Here is a 23,533-nt window from a genome sequence, read left to right on the forward strand (position 1 = left end):
AATACTACATGTAGCATAGAAAAAAAAATCTTGTTCACATATTTTTGTAACATGTCAAATCAGCATTTAAAGGAAAAGGCAAGATACTGTAATATCAATTTAAACCGTCTAGTCAGAAACCTTAGAAATTATTGTAAGCAAGCACAGCAAACAGAATAAAGGACAGTCAAATTTTCCATCTCTAATGAGAAATTGATTCCATTCTTTCATGTGTACAAACTGCTGTAAGGACTTATTAATCTATGCACATACTGTAGCTTAAAGAAAGTGTTCCGTTTGAAAAGGACAGGCAACAGATGCACCTGTGTGGCACAGCCAGGAAAGGTGCTTGCCTCAGAGCAGGTTTATCTCTGTGATCACGGGTTCGAGCCTCTTATTTAAGGAGGTCACGTCACTGGCCAGCCGATGGATTCTCCAACTGGTTAAGGAGCTCCACGTGCAGTATGGGACGAACTGATCAGAGCTCTCTTGACCATTAGTGACACAGTGACCTTTGTTGCCTCCCAGATGCTTATAGGCAGGTGGTCCACCTCTCCAGTCAGCACTGATCCTCCAGATCTGGGCAGCATTGCCTGCTGTGATGTGACTTGTGACTTGAATGTGGGAGGTTTGGGGGAGTCTGCCCAGATCTAGTCATTCTGCCCTGTATGTGGGGATCGTAACTTCAAATTTCAAATTGTGTGAAATTTCATTGTGCGACAGTTTCAAATCGGGCAGGTGGCACAAAAATTATTGGTGATTTTAAATTTTAAAAAGGACAGGCAATTACAGCCATATTAACTGAAAACATATCCTAGTCCGAATCAGAAGGCTGTGTCACTGTTGTTATTTTCTACTGAGCTTACACCTTGGAATTTTCTCTGCTCTAATGACAGTAATAAATTCAAAGGTTCAATGAGAATGGAAACTGAAACAGGACAAATAGAATTAAGAATGCCACAACACAGGCAAGTATTGTACACAGCCAAACAAAAAAATAAGTACAGTAGATTAGTGTCTTTAAGAGAGATTGGGTCATAAAGTAAAATGAGTAGACCCTTTCACTGTAAGAAATCATTCCATATCTTTTAAGATCAATTATAACCTACTCTCTGTATTCAACAATAAATGCAAACGGATTAAAAAACATACTCATCACTGTTAATCCACATTCAAACTATGTTAATTCAAAGTCTGTTGGTTGAAACACAAAACTAGATTCATAAGTATTAAAAAGTTACTAAAAAAATTCACACCATATTAATGCTGTGTGTTTATATAAATGCTTAAATAATCTATTAAATTCAGGCAACAGCGCTCTGGAAAACACACCATTTTTAAAAACAAACAAGACTCTTCTTAATACCCTGGAATTTGGCCCAATCTGGGAGAACGATATAAACATAGGCTGGGTTTGCCTTCCCTAGTGTCTCTTTAAGTAAATTCTTTCTTCTCTGCTAGGCCAAAAGACGGGCCTCAACTCTAGGAGACTTAAGCAGTATGGAAGAGTGAGAAGAAAAGAATGCATCCCCAGAGGTCCTGCACAATTGACAGCAGAAATTCCAGCCGTATCCTCACAAGAGAGCTGAAATGTAACAATTATCATTATCCACATACTAGATTTGTATTGTTCCCACAAGACATGGCAATATGCAGGACTATAACGCAGTATTATGTTGTGTGTATACTACTAGGAAAGAATCATTGAGATAGATCTTCGTTTTTCATTTGATAGTGGCAAACTGGCCACCTAAGCCATAAGGATATTGAAATCCTATGAAAGCCCTAAACACCATAACAGGTTGCACACAGTTCTTCATTTATAAATGACAAAGCACTGAAGCTCAAAGTGATAGGAAGAAAGAAAATGTACGAAGGGCAATAGAGTGCTTAACTGTGATGTGCATCATGCTTAACATCAATGTAACACACTTTCAATGCAATTTAATGTGCCATTGTCACAAACATGCCAACAAGCTCACTTGAACAGTTTTTTTTTAATTAGTCAGTTCAAATTCCATAATCATTTGCTGTTAGGCCTAGTCTATTTTAAATATTGTTCCATTCTGGTGGACCTGTGTTCGTGTCTGTGAGATTGCACAATCTGACCATATAAAATGATATAGTCGAATGGCAATCCATCCTCTGGAGCAGAGGGGGAACATACAAACTCCACACAGCCTGGAGATGAACCGAGGGCTCCATCAATGCCAACCCCTGTGCCACCATGCCAAACTCCATGACTGACCATACTGACAAAATCCATTGCTTTATTTGAAGGATTCTGTTTTCTATTTTCTGAAAAACTAGGATTCGAATACATTTTTAGTTTAAAAGTAGTATGAGCAGGTGTACCTCCTACTCGTGATCAACACGATCAAGGCACTTCTTTGTACACACTAGCAGCCACATCTAGAATGAGCCCACCCATAAGGAGTGCATCGTACTATTTTCTCAAGCAACTCTCTCCTTGGTCCTGTGGAAAAGTGTTGTTGAATGGCTGAACATACACTATAACTCCGGCAACACACCCACAGAGCGCACACACAGTGGGCAAATAAGGACTTTCTCATGGAAATGTAGCTCAGATGACAACAAGACAAACAAATGTGAGCATCTTCAAAATGACTTTCAAATTGTAACCATGCAGGTAAATTTTGGAAGTGATGAGGAGGAGCCAGAGCGGTCCTTGATGTCCCTGGAGGTCCCAGAGCACGGACAAGAACACAGCCAGCCAAACAGCGCGGAATTCTAAAGGCCAATGATGGAAAAACAGATTTGTAGAGATGTTGTTTCATTCGCTCAGTCAGTACAGCACACTTTCGCAGCTTTATACGAGGCTTAGCATATGAAAAGCTGTTATGTTTGGAATTGCACTTAAATTGGGTTTGCTCACATTTGCCTTCACATATGAAGCCAATACTTTCAGCAAATACTAATGCAGGCATAATTTATCCAAACAGATTTATTCTTATGATTGTGAAACACTCCAGTTTCTCCACAGTTGTTAAGTGCAACTCCAACCGTTCCTCAATCACATTTACTTCCCTTATAAGGATAAGAGAGCGAGGATTATAGGATCAGATTTGGGGATATTGCAAATCAATGCCCAGTTGTGTGGGATCTTGTTGGAATAACAGGATAAGGCTTGCACATCGATCTTGAATCACTTTAACATGTTGATTAATTTCCATTGAATGGGTGAGGTTTATTGTCAAGACAGGATAGCAGAGTTAAATAAAGTGCTGCAGCTTCATTTGTTTTTCCACATTGTTTTTCTCTTTTCCTTTTTGCCACCTTGGTTCCTTTTACATTGCTGTATACTGGTTGAAGCTACCCAGAACCTTAAATTCTTTATGATCTCCATCAAGAAAAAGGATTCTCATTAAATGATTGATGGGGAATACCATGTTTTTTTAGTGTTCGCTTGGATGTTTTTTGTGTCATTAGTATTGAACATAAAAACAAAATACACATTTCCTACCAGGGGAACACTTTTATTTGTATCATAATGGAATGAAAAGCCTCACTTTCACTTTGAGAGGTTTATCCATTCATCACAAAAGTTCAGTAATGAAAATGAGACACTGTAAACATAGCAAAACTGTAAAATCACATAGTAGATTTTAATTAGCTATAATTTTACAAAATTCTGTATATTCTGATCACGATAAGGATACGCAAAACTATGCTCCCCCAACGTAACATGACTACGTCAATTTTCATTACACATTCATTCTAATGAAAACTATTTCATTAAATGTTAGATTAAAATCCAAACGTGCAAATATCAGTTAACTCTTGAAACAGCTCACGCGTCGTTTAGAAGAAAGCGATTCGGTGGTGCTTGAAAGCTAACCTCTGGGACTGTATAAATCCATTTCCTAAAGCTAAATTGTCCACTGAAATTGAGGGTCACGTTTTAGAAGAATCAGGGGTCAATCACCTACAAGCGTCAGTCTCTCAGAACAATAGGCGCTAAGGGGGTTCGCTCCTGCAGACCCGGAACACACCACCGGCTGTGCGCCTGAGCCGGCGCGTCCAGAGCTGTCAACAAATCAAAGATTGGACAGCACCAAACACCACTTTCTATCTCCGCCATTCTTCCCCCCGGTGTTTTCTCAATTGTATTCATAATTACAAAATAATCCAAATAAATTCATTCAATCTATTTCTCATTGAATGTGGTACCCGGTTGAAAATGCCTATTAGAAGGCCTTGTTGTCGAAATACCGTTATCATTTTCGGGAAAACAATGACACGGCAAATGAAAAAGCCATTACTTTGTCAGCAGAAATGCTTCGTGCAGTCTGCATATGAGCCGTATTTACGAAACACCAGCCAAGCTGAGTTAACCAAACCCGAGTTTTGACATTCCATATAGTGTAATTTTTCTTTTCAATACTGCTTCAACTTTTATAAAGTGCGCTCCACAGCGTTAAGAGTAACTTGCGTTCACCTGCAGTTCACAGTTCAGTGAGGGCTGGAAACCAAGAAGCATTCGGACACATCAGGGAAAGAACAAATCGTTGTAATTTTTCTAAAGTCTAGACTGAAGGTCTTGTCTGTTGGTTATCGTACAGCACCTAAAATCACGAGTATATGACCTGATGCTGCCTGGATATAAATTAATATCTTTCAGTCTAGCCGTCTTAACATTACAAACAGAATTCATTAAAATCCATGGACACTGAAATCTACAGTATGTTGCTGCATTTTTTTTTAACAAGCAGTTAAATGTTACCAGTTTAAGGAAACAAAATGTATATTCGATTTTTTGGGAAATTATTTCACATGTATATTATATCTTATGTATTGTATATCTTAAAATGGGAAAACAATGTCAGAAAACATACTGAACTAAAAATAACAGAAAAAATTAATGAGAAATGAAAATTAATGAATGATTACACGCGAGAACGTTGTGAACTATTATCAACCCAAAACCATAAATTCCTCCGTTTCGACAATTTTGTTGGAACTAGTTTAATCTCGGCGACACATTTCCATTTTCCCCATCTAGGATGTAAACCCACTGTACTTACTGATTGAGAATAAATGTATACCACTGTCGTCTTTAACTACTGTACGTCAGAATGACAGTGATTACAGTATATTTGCGTTGGAGAATAAGATTGTCCACGTTGATAAATACTGCATTTTTGCAATAAAATGGAATTTTACTGTAAAGCGGAGTGGCGCTACTACAGCTGTAAAGATTTGGCGTTATGTGGTAGTTTATTTCACAGTGGAGGTCTGGCAGCACAATGTTTCTGAAATAGCGAAAAGAGGTCTGCATCTGACAAGAAAAAAAAGTGTCCACTTCAACGTCTCGTTTTCTCCCTGCCCGGCGCGGAGCCCGCAGTCAGGATTGCACTACGAGACCCGGGCAGCTACAGTGAGGGCGCTCTCGCACCGCTAGACCAGCTAAAACAGGCACATCTTTCCGCCGTCTCCGTCGCCTCACTATATGGAAATCACGTATGTATTTCCTATATAACTCAAATCCCCTTGTGTGTTCTCTGTGCAAATGTAGTCTCCAAGTTAAGTCATTTGCAGGAACAGCCTTTCGCATTTTGTACACACACACAGGCCCATATATTCTAAAATTAGAAGTAACCTTCAAGTTCTTAAATACCTTAGTATAACCATATCTTGCTAATGATAAACCACTTGAAAGGCGTTCTCCACAGTGGGCTTTTCTTTAATTTCACATTTCTACATCTACAGCACCTTCTTAAAAGCTGAAGTCTAGTTTGTAAGGGGGGGGGGTTCAGGAGATGTCTCTCCAACAGCAAGGTCACTTGGGTCACTCAGATGGAGCCCCATATATCAAAAGTACAGCTAAAAAAGGGAGTGGGCAAACAGTCTATAAAATAAATGGGGACACACAAGACACAAAGAATAGCACTTTTAAGTGATATACTTTTGTCCTAAGACACCACTTCAGCTTTGCAGACAGCAGATTAAAAGCTTGCACGTTTCAGAGATAATGACCACATATTATTAAAGATACTGTACACACTGTACTGTGGAGAGGAACTATAGCTTAAAGGCTAAAGAATTGCAGACTCCTCACCAAGTATTAGTTGTATCCAAGTTCAAAGAATGAAAAAAAAAATTAACTTAATAGTTTTTCTACTTTAATTTCATTTTATTGCTAACCTCATAATATGAATACTGGGATTTTAGCCTAATAGTTTGCATATCTTTAGGGTACTCCTAATGGATCTGAATGTGCATCTCCAGTGACCAAGAAATAATTACATTAACACAGTTAGTCTTTTAATTCATGAAGCCAGATTCGTGATCATCTTTACCAGAAAATCAGCAGAGAGCTCTTCTACTGTATGTAAAATACTTCCCAGCCCAACACCCACACAGTCTGACTTCACAATTTTGTAAGGTGTTAAAATAGCTGTCACTTCCAGAGCAGGATTTTTAAATACATTGTAATGAGTTTGCCAAGTGTTTGAATGAAGTAGCAAACCCTGCTCACATGGTCACCATATATAAAAATATACTCCTCACCACCAGCTCCGTCTCTGCTCAAGCACATACAGGACTAAGAAAAATGTCAAGAGTGCTATCATGCAGACTTTGCATGCAGATGGGGAGCCGACTTACAATTTATACAACGTAGGAAAACACCTTTTAAAAAATCTTTGTAGTGCTGAAGTTGCAGTTGTTTGATATGTATCTGGCTAACGAAATAGGAATGTTTCGGAGATGATTTAGAAAAATGTGATATCTTCATGACAGTTTTTATCAGCTTTCAGGAGTTAATGATTTTTCATGTACAAGCATCAAGATGTTGACATTTATTTTTAGTGCACAGCTAAGGCCTTTGGTAAGCTAACACAAAAGGGGGGAAACAAGTCAATAAACATAAGAATGTTACAATTGTAATTAAAATGAATATATGGGTTTGATAGGTTGGAGCCTCTGTTTGGCTGACTAGGTCTGTATAAAATATCTGTGCATTTGCATGTCAGAAGCTACTGCAGCAGAGAGGTTGGCCAGGAGAAGAAGGTACAGCAGGGCTCATTAGCACCATGCCTGAACTGCCCAGCTGCAAGGAGGAACAGCCAGAGTCTGGAGCCCAGGGCTGTGTGAGAAACAGATTGGTGCCTTAGCTCGAGGGCAGTGCGAAGGCCAGGCGAGTTCTTATTTAATGTTGAAGCGATTTGTGGAGCACTACTGCAGGGCTGCCGCCTTTGAGTGCACGCTTCCAGGGGGCTTCTTAACTGGCTGAGATGAGGAAGTGAAGGTCTTTATACAGGCCAGGCCTCCCAGCATCTTTACACAGGTGCTTTGAACACAAGGAGAGTTGGTTTCCCTTGGAGGTCCTCTTGCCCTGCACCAGGGATTAGCTTTTAACCTATTTCTTTCTTCCTATTTGACCATGGCACCACTACAAAGTTGTTACCAATATATCCCTCCACTAGATCTCCCCTTTGCAAAGACCTCCAAGATCTGTGTACTGCACTATTCTGTACATACTGCACGAGAGCAGTTATATAGAGTATTTAAAGGTATATTATACATGATAGACTGCAAATAACATAGCATTCTTAATGGCTGTTCTTTATGCAACTCTATATTTGATTATTCAGTAGATTTAATAAATAAAAATAATAATAAAAGCCTCATAAAATAAACAGAACAAGTAATAATCAGTATACAATATATCAATATATCAATGTATTTGGAAACAATTTAGAAACATCAGAAAAAGAGGTGCTGAAGCATTTTCAAGCTATCAACCTAATGAAATGGTAGTACTGGAAAAACTAAAATTATAAGATTTAAACCATTCTCAAACAGAGCTATGCTCCAAATGCAGTTGCAAAACATAACGATGGCAGGGTTACCACCTTGTAGCCTGACCTCATCAGATCTCAGAAGCTACAGTAAGTAAGGCTGGGCCTAGTCAGTACAACAGTATACAGATTTTATACACCATTAAAGTATAATCGAAGATAACATTTTTCCAAGTTGTCTCACGCTAGCTGATCTTGTTCTTGGTGCTATGGGAACTAATTTTCCAACTGTACAAATAGGCTTTTTTGTAAAGAATTACATTATATACCCATGTTCATCTCTTAAACAAGCAGAATCCACAGGAAACCTTCCAAATCAAAGAGTTCCATGTACAATTCCCATTGGACTTGCCTATATTACAAACACCGGTCCTAGTGGTGGGTGAGTCACTTAGATGCTGGTCTAAATATAATTCCCGTGCAGAACATAACATTTTTTGAATGATCGTTTTCAAACACTAAGATTCAGCATCTGCTGCTAACTGTGGAGCACCATCCCTCTAAACATTCTTCTAGAGTTCTACCTGAGTGTTTCTGAACTACTCAACTCTGTTGTGTCAGAAAAGTAAGCAAGTATTTTATTTCTTGATGATTTCAACATGGATTCTCCTGACTACCCTGCTGCAGCTCGTTTCCTAGCTATTTTGGAATGTTTCTGATTTACTCAGTAAGACAGCTTTCCAATACTTACATTAGGCCATGCATTAGAATTAATAGGTTCTCGTGGTGTTTGCGTTTCCAGTCTACAAGCATTTAAGCAGGGCACCTCTGACCACAAGGCCGTTTTTCTAGACCTTGCAGTATCTCAGCCGTCTACTAACAAAAAAGCAGCTCAGTCTGTTTTGTTTGAGGATTCCTTTGCTCTTTACAATTACAACCATAAGACAAGTTATTGATAAGTCTATCAAAATGCAAAACTTTTTTTGGCTTGTACAGAGCTGAGCTGGGTTCTGTGATGGCAGCAGGAGAAATCTTGAAGATTTGTGGTGGAAGACAAGGACCGCATGAACAACATGAGCAGACCTATGGGAATGCCCTTGAGGCAGCCAGCTCTCCTTTCTATTCTAGCCTTATCGAGAGGAACTTCAGTAATCCTTCGGTTCTTCATGCCAGTATCAATACAATACTTGAACCACTCAATGATTCCCTATCTGTATTAAACAGTATGGCATATTCAACCAATTTGTTCACTACAAAATACATATTAATAACCACATGAAGACATTGGCTCCATATGTCATAACCACACCAACTCCTGTTTTCATAAATTTGTTTATCCGATTATACTGCTGTTGATGCTGTCCATGTAGCTTAGTTTATCCTACCTGTGTCCTGGATCCTATTGTATATCTACACACCCATTCAAAGCATAACTTCTCAGTTCTTTGTCCCATTGTTACTTCATCAATTAGTTTCTGAAGTCTGTTCTTCTTCCTAAAGCATTAAAGTCAGCCTACTTGTGCTTAAAAACCTAGCTAAGACCTGCAAGCACCTTTCTATTTACAGTTTCCCTTTCCCTGCAGAATTCCTGAAATGAGTGGTGGCAGTTCAATCACAATCCCACCTTGCATCTAATGAGCTTTTTGAACCTTTTGTCAGGACTTCAGGACACAGCACTGAGCCCTTGTTAATATAATTAACCATTTGCTGATTTACAGTAAGTGCAACTTTTATAAATACTGGCAATTGCGTCCTCCTAATTTGCATAGAAAGTTATTTTGGCAGTTACTGATATTTCTTTTCATTGGTTTTTGCATCTTTTTGGCTTCTAGGATCCAATTGGTAAATCTTGGTTATTTTAGACCAGATCTAGGGTGTAGCACAACACCCTGTGCAGGAATCTTTATTCGTTAATACTGTATTTGTATTCTGTCTCATGGTTGGATCACTCACCACTGGGCACCATGGATTCATTGCTATGCTAAGAGCACTCAAATATGTTTACAAACCAAATTAAGTACTACTGCTGCAGTTTCTGTCAGATATTAAAATATGGATGCAACAGAACTATAGCTTTGTCATTTGTCATTTTGTTATGGACATCACACCTTTCTCCCACCAGCGCAGTATGGCTCAGCTTCTCAATGCCTCCAGCTGAAATCTAACAATCCAAAGTTCTCCTGCTTGCATCAAAGGCATTGAATGGTTTAGCTCTTGCTGTAAATGAAAGGGTTTAGGACCTACTGCACATACAGTGCCTCAGAAAAGTACTGTATTCACCTGTTGCAGTGATGTCCCATTTTGTTGAATTAGAAATATACATACAGTACACATTTTTACGGTGAATATTTTAATCAGAATGCTCACATTAAACACTTTTACGGAAGAAAGGAGTTAAGTGCTACCGAAACCACTGAAGAAAAATCTGAAACTAAAATATGTTGATTGTATTCGACCCCCCGAGTCCATACTTAATGAGAAAACACCTTCAGCGGCAATTACAGCTGCAAGTCATTTTGGTTGCTTCTCTCTACCAGCTGCACACCAGGCAATATCAAAGCCTTCTACTTACTCCAGTTGGCTGGGGACTGTTGATGAAAGCAAGTTCTCATGTCTTTCCGCAGACCTTCTATTGAATTCAAGTCAGACTTGAAGTATTCAAGAAGCAGTACCATAACATAATGCTGCCACCACCACTCAGCTAATTGTGTGACTTGTCAAGGAACTTTGGTGCACTTGATTTAATTCAGATACGAGCAACAACAGCAAGGAAGATACTTGCATAATCAACATATTTAGGCTTTTTTAGTTTTCTTTGCAATTTTTGCTGACATCTACTGTAACTGTTCAGCACCAATTTCACTCATAAAAGTGATCAGCTTGAACACTGAGATTTTGACTGAAAGATTCACTTTGAAAAACAGTGTATAGATCATTTGTAATTCAACAAAATGAACCATCGTTAAAAAGAGCTGAATGCTTTTACAAGGCACCGGGTTGTCCATTGTATAGACAAGTACAGTCTAACTATGAATCTGAGATCTCCTTTAGAAGTAAGGTCTTCCTACTCTGTCATTAACTAGGCTCCAGACAATAAGATCTGCCACATGCAGAACCATGTCATTGAATCTCAATGCCCAAATCAATTACTCTATAACCATGATCATTTTTAAAACTCTCTTAAAGAGATACAGTATTTCTTTTGGTAAATGTTATCCATCAAAGCAAGTGAATATTTCAATATTTCCCTCTTTTTTTCCCACCACACCCAGCTGTAAATTATTTCCCTAATTTCAATTCAAAATGATTTTTAAGTAAATATGCTGCATACAGTAATTTATCATCATCACTCTCATTACTTGGCCAAATCTGTACAGCCATTGAAAGCAACTCTTGCTGATGGGGCAAATCCTAGAATCTGTACACTGCAGTAACCAAAAGCACATAAAAATGATAAGAACTCAAAAGATACACTTGGCATAGCTTAACATGATGAAACATTTATCCCTAAAATGCAGTATGCAAAACATTCGACTTTGTTGAGAGCAGGCACGTTTTTCTGAAATATGAACAAGCAAAATGAAACAAAATAGCATACAAGTAGAATTATTTTAATTACTGATCTTTAATAGCAACACCAATCTCTTCCAGAGAGCTCCCTACCTTTAGTTATAACTTACACAGAGAAGGCTCCATGTTTAATGTCAATGAGTCATATCTGCCTTTTTTCTCCCCTATAAATGCCAGAGGTCACTCTTTTCATTCAGCGAGAAATCAAAATGATAATGACTCCTTATTAAAAATTCTATTTGGAAGTGCACATAAGCTACATCAAAAGGTGCTGACACTGAAGCAGGCTGCGGGGTGGGGGGGGGGGGGGGGTGTTGGAGGGTGATAGGATTCACCGATAATTCCCCATCAAAACAAGGGGAGGGGGCTGCTAGAATAAAAATAAATCCACTGCAAATTACCGTTTACAATTTTGATAATGCATTGAGACTCAAGCGTGGTGTTTATTAGAAAAAATACATAGCCTGCTATTATGAGCAAAGTCTATATTTAGCCAAAAAAAGGTAGTTGAGAAAATTAGAAATTATAGGCACACTGGAAAACTAGAACCGCCACAAATAAATAAATAAAATAAAACCACTAGTGGACCATTAATGAATGTATACCTCACGTGTGCACTTCAAAAAACAATCAGCCAGGAGGATTATTGTAAATTAAGAGGGTCACCAACATTCCCTTTACACCGCAGACACTGTCAACCTTTTAATGCCTTTATGTTATCTGATATCTGTCCACCTACTCCTGAACCTCCCCCTTCTAAAACCAGTCCTATCCAATAATTTCACACAGCTCCATTACACCACTTCTCATTCAGTCGGTCATTAAAACGTGGAAAGCTCATTGAGGGACGCACTGGATACCACATAGAGGGGTTGCCAACTTCAGTGTTTTGTGCCAAAATAGTTGAAGGGGATAATGTAGAGATCTATTTGGGTTTTTTTTTCTTTAATTTGGTCTTTTTGTAACGGCAGCAAACAGTGCCACCAAAGACCAAATGTTGTAATAGCAAGTTGTGACCTGAGTGCTTCTGCCATTCACCAGAAAACAACTTGTGGTTGTACTGTAAAGATACTAAAGATCTGGGATACCAGTATCAGGTATCAGGATACAGGATTCCAGATACTAAAGATATAGGTCTTGTAGCTGTCCTCAATTCCTGACCACCTGCACGCAGCCCAGAGGAGTAAGTGAAAAAGAAAATAGCTTTAAATTATTATTGACAGGCCCTCTGGTCCACTAATATGTACCGTTCTCATGCTCACAAGGCTTAGAGGTGGTTTAGTCTTTGCTGTTTGCAATTTTATAACACCGCCCATCTCATGTAGGCAGTGGACATGTTAAGCTTTGAACCCATGTTTTACCTCTGCCTGACGCTTTCATACTCCCATAGTAACAGAACTTCAGTCTCGCATTTGGACGATGTTCCGTGTACTTCTGAGTCTCTTTGGCTTTTTGTCAACATAGAAATTACTGCACTTATATCACCATATTTCATTATAATTACATTAAATATTTGCAATTCAAACTGTTTAAGGACTATTCAACATAATGAAGCATAACACAGAATTGGACAGATTAAGAAAACGAATGTATACTTTATCCAAGCCTTATTTCATCAGGCATTCACGCAATTTCCCATGAGAAGAAAAGTACTCGGCCATCTCATCAATTTTTTTAGGCCACTGCTCAATAACTATTCCTCAAAGAATTCCGCAAAATGTATTTTTGAAGACTGAAATGATCCAAAGTCTCTGGAACAGGAAGTGTTGTCTGACTATTATGTCATGAACTGGAAATCAGATTAGTACCATCTGCAGCATTTATTTCAAACATTAACTGAAAAGCAAATGTAAAAAACACACTCATCCACCAACCCTCCAACCCCTTACCCCACACAACACCCCCCTTTTCAACACCTGTTTTGCGCACTGCAGAAGAAAAAATAAGAAAAATGCTTTGAGTATTTTTTTTTTCTGTTTGCCCCCCTTCTTTCTCTCCATATGAATTTGGTATTTTAATGTTATTCCACATCCTGGAACAAAACCGTCCACCCCAGATTATTAATGCATTTCAAAGCAGACATCATTATTTTTTGAGACGATTTCTTTTAAAAAATTTACAGAAACCCTTCATGCGAATCCCCAGGGCCAGACTCCTTCTCTCATCTTATGATCTTATTAGCATCATATCTCCACTAACCTGCTGAGCAGAATGCATTGCTATGCACTTTCTGCCTTCTGACCCCTCTGCGGACGGAATTAATTTGGCCTTCTTTCCTTTTTTTTTTGACCATCTTTTTTTAGAAGGATGCAGTGCAATTCGCTGCACTTATTAAAAATAAAATAATCTTCAGAAATAAAATGCAAAACCTATGGATGAGCTGCGGCATCAAAGCAGTTTCCTCACAGGGGAAAAAAAATGTTTCATAATAGTTTTACTTTCACAGATGCAGCGCAAAAATGCAAGAGAAAATGTAAGCAATAATAATTAGAATTTTTCTAGACATTCGTCTATACATCATAATCTTGTTTTCTAAGCCGTCTAGTGCCTGTTCTTTTAAATTCAGTCTTCTGAAATAACTGATCAAATGGTTTATGCTGTAAAACTTTAATGCTGGATGGTATTGCTATTCAAGGACATTTCAGCAAAAAGGCTGCTGAAGCCAGAGCTTTACCTTAGGATGTTATCTCCTCCAGCATTGCACCTTAGCGTGACTTTAAAAGGTCTTTAAATCTTTTAACTTTCAGCTCAACACTGGTGATCACACAAACATGCAATAAGAGACTACAAATGAGCTCAGCTCCTCCACATTTGGCCACTTCTTGGCCAATTTTCTGGATACATCTGAGTTCCAACAACCTGAGAGAGTTGTGTCGGGACTCTGTCTGCACAGTCACCACACGTATCTAATGGAAGAGAGTCATCCTAGGCGATGTACCCATCCAAACTCACCGAGAGAGGAGAAAAAATGTTCAATCTCAGTGTCCCGAGTTGAATCATATAGACAGAATGAAAATCCCTGTCATCCTGGAGGACACCCCTCGTGTACCCAAACTATGCCGGTAAGATGCACCCCACAACATTATGGGACCCCCAGAACTCTTCACTTTTGGAACTAAGTACTCAGAGCTATAGAGTTATTTAAATTGGTGCCTCACATGCACTTGTCCATTTGTCAAGAACATAGTGAAACATGAGTCATCTGACTGTATCACATTCCTACACTGCTTAGTAGTCCAGTGAATGTGTTCTCTGTGCCCATTCTGATACCCTGTCCCCTATGGTATCCCATCCTACGGATTTCTCAGCAAGCCATTTTTGATGCGATCGACTGCTTGCAGTCAATTTGTCAAACGCTACAGTACATCACCCTGCATCTCACAACTACTGAAAAGCTCAGTTCTGGCAAACTACTGAAGCTCAGCTCAGCTCTGGCCTGTTACCTGGTTGGGAGACTCCTGGGAAACCTAAAGTTGCTGCAGGAAGAAGTGTTAGTAGAACCAGTAGGGAGCTCCTTCTGATATTCCCCATCTATAAATTAACTTCATTACTCTGTTCTCCTCCCCACTGATAGCTGATGTGTGGTAAGCGAACTGGTGCAGCATCATCCAGGTGAGAGTTACACATTGGTGGTGGTGGTGGTGGTTGAGGGGAGTCCCCATTACCTTAATTAAGTGTAAGGAGTCTTATTAATCTGAACTTGGAATTTCCAGTCAATTGCTCCACCTACAAACTGCCTTCCACTTAATGGAAGGATATTCCAATCCTGGAGTGCATGTTGCCCTTTGCTGATGTCTTTTCCTCTGCATTCCCTGCCGACCTCTGCTTAGGCACTGTAGCTTGTGAAGCATCAACAACTTGGGCTGTCTCGGTTGCTGAAGCTCCTATCAAACACTTAAGTTTCCTCTTGCAGCCATACTTATAGGCAGCCAGGCCTACTCAGTATTTTTATATATGACGCAAAGCATGAAGGGATACGATTTGCTAAATTAACATGAGCCACACCTGTGTGGAAGCTTTCCATCACCAATGAGTGTTTACATTTTTTGTCCAATGTCTTTCTATACTCAGGCTATACTCAGCCTGCCTTTAATTTCACTTCATAGAATAAAAATTGTCTGTATATCATGAACCGTTATTAAAACAATGGTAATATAACCCACGTCAGCTCATTACACATGATGAGATCATTTTAAGGACCTGTATTGATACCCTCACTTTCTCAAGAGCCCACAAGTTCCATGGCCTAGCAGTAGTCCTCCTCTCTCAACTGCACTGCAAACATAAAAACAGAGGTTCAGAGAATGATCGATTTAAAAAACAGACGAAATCACCACTTCATAAAAATACTAACAAAGTCAGCTGAAAGTTACTAAGCTGAAATCATCTGTCATATTTGACACCGGCAGGATACAGTCACCTTATAGTTGCCTGGTCTTTGGTTTAAGTGCAGTCTTAGGGTTCATTCAGGATATTACCACATGTTTTTATTTACATACCAAACACAAACCATCTGAACCCAGAAAAATAGGCTGTGGTTAAGACTCTCAAGGGTTAAGGGATAAAAGTATGGACATCGTGCATCTGAGGCTTCAGTTGGTAATAACTGAACAGCACGCCTGAAATAAGCAAAATAAATGACTGCAGAAGGAGGGTTTTTTTTCCCCATGAATTTCTCTGGCCCATATAAGAAAAAATGTGTAACTTCAGCACTTTGAAGTGGTCTATTAAGTTAACGTCATGTGCTGCGCGGGAAAAAAAAAAGTCGGATCTAGATCTCACTCACAGCTGGAGTTCATCCATGCTTTATGGCGCATCAGGGTGCTGGTGAGAAATGGGCTGCCCCTCTGCCAGGAGCTGCTACATCCTACTACATCGGGCAGCTGAGGCACAGGGCTGAAGAGCCGTGCAGAAAATCTAGAGGGTTTGATGAGGTAGGCAGACTGAATGATATACAGTAGCGGCCACGGGCGAGAGCTGTCCATTAGTTACGGGGTCTCTGTAATGCTCCGCTCAAGTACATTATTTTCAAATGCATCAGTCAGCGTCGTACAGCACAGATAAATTCTAATGCTTCAAATCTGTAATGCATACTCTCACCGCCGCTATATTACGCTGCGGGTTAGGAGGGCAGTGAGAGCGGGGAAAAAAATGTAATTTATTTTTCACTGTGGCCAGTATTCTTCCCATTAGCTTCAAACGTGAGATAAGTTATTGCTTTTAACGAGCGCCTTTAGCCGCCAGAGCACGCTACACACAATGCGCTGCACAAACCACTGCAAAACAAGGAGGAGAGCACGCAGAGAGGCAGGCTGCAGAGGTTCGGGACCTCCAGGATAGACCACTGCTGCAGCTGGACCAAACCCAACCCAAGCAGCAGAAATACAGAAGCACAGGAAATAAAAAGCAACTAGGCATTTCAAAGGTACATAGCACACACATATAAATATCAACGCATACAATTACTTGCACATTAGGGTCAAGTGAATGATTGCATATAATTTCTACTATAAAATACCTTTGTCCGGAACATGGAAATTAAAAACCACATCATTACATGTGATGCTGAAGCTTCAACAATGCTCTGGGCATTACCCAGTGTAGGTCACACAATCCATTTCGGCTCACATTTAAAATTGTGCAGCACTGCAGCAGAATTCCTTAGAAGATTGGCCACAGTTCTGTATTTCAGACACAACTTCTCATTTTTACTGGTTAAATGTCAAAAAACAAGAAAGTGAAATCCCAGTGACTTTAAAATAATAAACAGATCACTTCCTGCATTAAACAGACATATGAAGCATAACTTGTAGCATACAATAATCATTAACTGAGACAAATAAAATGCAGTTAAATAAATTCAGTCCAGTACTTAGCATTTTCCGCTAAAAAAAGGCATAGTGATTTTCTCACATAGGTTATCTCACATTACCAGAAACAGCATACAAGGCATTACATTATAATAGTGTAGTATAACTTAAGTTGTTACTTAAACATATGTTATGATAAAAAAACCTTTAGTTTACCAGATAGGCTAAGTTTAGACAACCATTAGCTTGTTTTTTGTTATAAATGATGACTAGGCCATTATTACATAAATAAACAAAGCAATGAAAGCAAAGATTAATTAATAAAAAGTAAATATCTGTTCAGAGCATACGTGTTAGTAAGTGCAAGTGTCAAACTGAACGGGTTTAATCATAAAACTGAAAATAACTTGAGAGACAAAGGCAGATAGCTTCAGCTTACTCTGCAGATTGTCTTCTACTCTATTCTTTGGTAGGTGCAAATTTGAATGACTTGCAGTATTTGTTCTTGGAAATTTAGTTGGATAAAACCTACAACATACAGGTTGTAGTTTACAATAGGATTGCAGAAAAAAATGCAATAAAATATGAAAACAAGAAAGTGTTTTCTTGTTTAAAGAATGGTAGATTAATTTAATCCTGTGATGCCTTCATCTAGTATGTGGTGATGGCCGAACTCAATAAAAAAAACAAAGATGCATTAGGAGGAGCCTGAGCTTAAACTTGTAAGTAATGTAAACCCAGATCCTAGAGTTTTTCTTGACCATATGACATGTGGGGCTGCTAACCTATAGTTCAATCATTAGATCCAGACTTCTCTGTACTGTATATACTGTAATCTCTTCAATCATGAAGTAAATAGAAACTCAAATGTTGCACAACTAGAAAACTAAATATTAGCAGTCTATTGTGCAAATCAATATATTGACAATTAAAGAAAACAGAGAAAATTAAAAATGGATGTACAAACTACACCTTAAAGCATTTCATTGATTGAATGAGTACAATATCCACCGGCTGTACAGTAACATGTTTTACAAACACTGCCATTTATCATTTCACTACATTCAAAAGATAACATTTAAAATCACAAAAAAAACAAAATGAAAGGCTGAAATTGACACTGGTGTGCTGTGTAAATAGGTCCTGACGTGCTTGCCATACAAGCAAATTATTAAAAGTTAATAACTACACACCCCCTATTGCCAGGGAATACAGAGCAGAAGCACATGTAGGCACATGGTTCCTTTCCTCCCTGCAGTGAGGTAGCAGAGTAATGAAAAGGGCAGCAAATCTAAAACTAAAGAAATAGGTATTTACATTCATTAACAGAAAGTCACGGTACTTCTATTAACTTTTTTTTACAGTATTACTGTGAGTGTTAGGACTCTACTAGGGACAAAATAAGTGCTAAACAAAGGACAGTCCTTCTCCATATATCAAATAATGCATCAACAATTTACCACATGGTCAAAATTTTACCACAAATATAACAGTCCCCTCACTAGATTTGACTTTCAGTCTCTGCTTACATTATGTGGCAGGTTTCCGTTAGTACCAAGGGAATGCCCAAGGCAATAGCAGTCTGGCCTGGGAAAGCTGGGAACCCACTCACATTGCTAATTTTTCATCCATTGGAGAATCTATGAGAGACAGGGTGAGAGGTTTCCTTTATAATGTACTGAGGGCCCACCGCTTCACAGTACCAGCCCAGAAAGGGTTGGATTACTGAGCTCTAAAGAGTGGTTTGGTGATTTTAAAATGTTTCAAAATCTGCCTGGCCATCTGGCCTCTGCCTATTGTGGCTGCCTCAGTTGTTAAGATAAGATAAAAGACTGCTGTAGGGCTCCAATCAGACTGCCTCCATATACAGTAGTGCACGTGCTCTTGCCTTAAAAAATGAGAAATATTGATATCTGTAGCTTGATATTTCTGTATAAATTGCAGCAAGAGCTGGCATGCTACAATGTATTTGATTGAGGCATAGGCATGTTCTAGCAATACTAATATTTCCCTGGAAAAGAAGGTGACCATCCGATGAGATGTGCATCTTTTCAACAAATGTAATAAATAATGGGGGTATTCCTATAGCAACTCAACAGAGAAAAGTGTATTTATTGCACTGTACTTACCTGCTCTAAAAAACAAAAAGAACTGATCAAAATATTTGACATGGTAGGGGCAATTACTGCCAGATTTACAGGTGCAAACGATCAATATATTTTGCACAATCTGTTTATAAGTACTTGTGAAATGACAGTTACTTTAGGAAATATAGTTTGTCTTGCAGTGGCATAGGGCAAAGAAATGTTGGAATGCATTTGAACTCCGTGTTAAACATGACTGGAACTGTCTAAAATCATGCCAGTTACAATACCAAGGCAAACAGTGACAATGTTCAAGGCTTACTGCCAAATTCAATACAGTTGACGTGTAATGCGCAATACAGTAGCCCCTGTGAGTATATGTCCAAATTATTACCAAAAGTAGACAAGTATGTGGAAACCGTGAAAAAAGATTTTACAAACACTGTCTAAGCAGGTGAGCACTTACAAGCATTGTGTAAGCAGTTGTCTTCACAACTAGAAACCCACTGAAGCTAAGCAGATATGAGCCTGGCCAGTACCTGGCAGGGAGTCCTCCTGGGAAAGCTAAGGTTTCTGATGGATTAGGTGTTTGTGGGACCAGCAGGGAGCACCTACCCTGTGGTCTGTATGGATCCAAAATCTTAGTTAATAAATAATAATAATAATAATATTTTAAAGATCATCTGAGATATGTATTTGAACAGGCTGTACTCAACTCATAAACCACTACTTGCATAGGTGGGATGGATCCATCATTTTAGGCTCAAAACTCACAAGGACAGGAATATTCATAATTTGGATTGCTGTCTCCATTGTGGGACACCACGGGAACATCAATGGGTATAATCCCCCTACTGCCACCAGAATTGGAAGTGACTTGGGGACAATCGCACCTTTCATTTAAACACCTCTACAAAAAATAAGAACACTCTACAAATCACTGCCTCTGTGGCTGCTGCTACTCATTGGTCAAGCTCTACCTCCAGACTAAATGTCTTTCACTGTGAAACACCATTACATACAGGTGCCTGTTAAATAGCCCTAATAAGAGTGAAACTGCTGCATTCCAAAATCACTTGTCAAACAATTATATAACAGACAATCCAGTCTTTTTAGGTCAGTTTTTGTCGATCCTAATAATAATATGGCCTTATGTAAGAAAAGCAAACAGTTATTGTTCTTCCTAAGAAAACTCCACTCTTTTAATGTGTGTACTACAACAATGACTTTATTATACAGAACTTTCATTGAAGCTGTCCTAATATTTCCCATCTGGAACAATAAATCAAGTAAGTAATGGTGGTCCATTGCTACTGTATTCAGTTCTGTTGGCAACTTATCACATTTTCAACTCGCAAACTTTAGCTCTCAGTGTACACCGTCTTTGTTAAGCAAGTAACAAAATGCCATAAGAGACACACACTTTGTTCTAAAGGAAGTGGGGAAAGCTTGGTACAGTAGTTTTCAACGCTCAACAACTTTTTCTTCTGCACAACAACTTTTTCTGAACTCACCCAAACCTCCGGAATATTTCGGCGGCCTGGACTGAAGCAATCTTCACGCTTTAAGATTTTTAATATCTGAATGAGCTACACATTCCAGACCCTGGACTTCATACAGAAGAAAAGCAGAAGTCAAAGAGCGCTTCTGCGGTAGCATGAGCCGTCTTGACATGAAGATTGCTCACCTTGGCTTGGGTCTCTTCTTGGGAAAGAGTGACCTCCTGGAGCTGTTGATGGAGCTTGTGTATCAGGTGTTCCTGAGTAGACATCTGGGCCTTAAAGTCTTCAAGATATTCTTCATGACCTCGCCCCGAGCTGGAGAACAAAATAAATATGTGTAGGGCCAATTCAATATTTATTGCCATGTCAACAAAGCTGATTGGAAGTTGCTCCAGTACAGCCCAAATAATAAAACAGCAAAACAAAATCCAAGATCTACTGTACATAATGAGGTCCCTAATCACCCTTAGATAGGTACTATTTTGGAATTGACTACATTTGATTCTTGGAACCCTCCTTCCCGAACAGAGGAGTTTATAAAAGGAGCTGGTGGGATGGAAAGGTTATGCGGACCCCTTATTAGCTTTCCGAATGATGGAGCTGCTGTAAACCAAAGCAACAGAGGAAGAGCGCATCCAATGATCTTGGATGCTGTGAGTATGACTCCAGGTGTTTCCTTTCTGGGTAGTTGTACTGCTCTACTAATCTAATCTGAAGGACTGAAAAACCCTTCCTGGCAGATCTAAAAAGAAGCATTTAAAAAAAAAGGAATTCTTTCCTTAATTGTAGTGAATTCCAAGCCTAACACTTGATAGATTTTTGGTGTATGAAGGTGGACTCCAGTGGCAAAGGCAAGCTATAAAATTGTATCATTACTTCCTCTCTACTGTGATATTCATTTTTTGATGTCTGCTTTTTAAGACCGCATTGGTGACGTGGAGTAGCCGAGGAATTTCCAGGATAATTCCGGTCCCATAAGCTGCTGAGGGATGGCCGTCTAGTTAGATATCCCCAGGTCTGTGGCTTTTACCCAAGTAAATCTCTCAGTTGTACAGTACTTCCACACACCCAGGGGGGCTCTCCAAGATGCGGGACAATAAAAATAGACAGCCTGCCAATCCACATTACAGCAAACACACAATAAGCTCAGTCGTACAACTGAATGTAACAGGACACTCATTTATAAACAAATACAAATAATAATGAGAACAGACAAGCTCCAGAAACCTCGAACACATTACATCCCAAGGTAAAATATCGAAAAGGTAGATTTAGTTCATCACAGGATTATCTTTGTATCTTATAAACCTTTGCCTTCTTATCCTGTAACAACTACTGTTTTCCAGAAGATGCAAGAAGAAATTTTGTGTTTAAAATTATTGAACTATTTAGCAATACTACATAAAAGTGTCAAGCGAAAATTAAAAGTGAGAAAAGGTACTTGGGATAGGGAATGATATTCTTATATACCATTTTTGCATTGATAAAGGAATTGTTTTTATTTAAAATTGCTCTGGAAATAATTAAAACAGAATGTATCTTGTGTATTCCAGTTTTCGTGTTTACTGTTTACTGTGTTTAATTTTGTATTTCCCAATATATTGTTTCTTTAACATTTTTGGATTAATATGTTTTTCTTTTGTGGACTTGAAAAATAACGAGTTGTAATCCTGTACACTTATTTTTGGCTTTCAGCTCCAGAACACATACCAACCTGGACTCCCTGAGGTGACGTTCATTCTTAGGATTATTTCTTAATCTTGTGGGAGTCTTTTCTTTTTATCAATGGAACTGTTTCATGCAATGGGCATTTAAAAGAAGAGTAACACAAAACAAATATTTTATGTACTTCAATTTATTTTAGAGAACATTTCTGATGGTTTGTGGCATTTTTTTACTATAACTACACTATTTCAGAATTAAGTTCTTCTCATAGATTATGGACCCTTATTTTCTGTATTTAAACATCCTCACTTGTTTTTGAAAAGTGCAGTTGTAAAACCCTTCGCCAAAGTATTTCTTAAAACCACGCTTCCAAATGTGACCCAGCAAGTTTTTGTACATTTTCTAAAATCACCAGCAGTTTCACACGTGTGCAGGAGGTTTACATTTGTCTTAACAGAGTTAATTTGAACTCTTTCATGTTGGTGATGATTTAAGAAGTCCTACAAACACCTGTTGGACTTTTGCCCTCAAGCACAAGACACAGGGAGCCCTACTTTATAGGCAATAATAACAAACCTGTTAAAAATAGAGCTTCTTCTTAAAAAAATGAAAACATCTGCTCCTTATACTTCTGCCTTCCAGTAACAAGAACTAAAAGCGTAATAAATACAATTCTTTCATCACCTAACTGTTGCATATATTTACATTACAAAAACATACAATTTAATAGCTGTATTGTTGAGTCATTGTTTCACTTTACTCAATTATTTCAGAAAGAAAACTGTAAACTTGCTTTAGTTTTAACTATTACACTGGGACCACTGCAAAGAAATAAGCCCTACAGAGACAGCCTTTTAATAAACTATTAGTTGATCCAAGAGAATGCATGCAATGTGAAAGGTGCGCTATATCACTGGAACAATACAAAAAGTACAAAAAAATAACTAACTGGATTAACTATGTTGTTTTTATATCAGATTGCTGTGTTCTTGAAATGTACCTGATATGGAGAAGAACGAAAAGTGAGATTTTGGAAAGCACTCAGGTACTGTTGACCCAAAAAAACTGAGATGACTTCAATTAGATGAGTAATAAAGGATACAAGGAGCACGCGATATGGTGTATTTAGATTTTCAGCAAGCTTTTGATCAGCTTAGTCA

At 38.6% G+C, this 23,533-nt stretch overlaps 1 protein-coding gene across 5 annotated transcripts in view; it reads right to left on the minus strand.

The window, feature by feature from the left end:
- pmfbp1 (polyamine modulated factor 1 binding protein 1) overlaps positions 1 to 23,533 on the minus strand; it is a 157,355-nt gene that overhangs the window by 91,748 nt on the left and 42,074 nt on the right. For all 5 annotated transcript variants that reach the window (XM_088614533.1, XM_088614530.1, XM_088614535.1 and 2 more), the window contains exon 7: positions 20,894 to 21,023. In XM_088614533.1, the coding sequence (XP_088470659.1) occupies positions 20,894 to 21,023 (130 nt within the window). The remainder of the gene's footprint in view (positions 1 to 20,893; positions 21,024 to 23,533) is intronic.

The sequence above is a fragment of the Lepisosteus platostomus genome, chromosome 20 (assembly GCF_059453375.1).
Source record: "Lepisosteus platostomus isolate fLepPlt1 chromosome 20, fLepPlt1.hap1, whole genome shotgun sequence".
NCBI classification, from domain to species: Eukaryota; Metazoa; Chordata; class Actinopteri; order Semionotiformes; family Lepisosteidae; genus Lepisosteus; species Lepisosteus platostomus.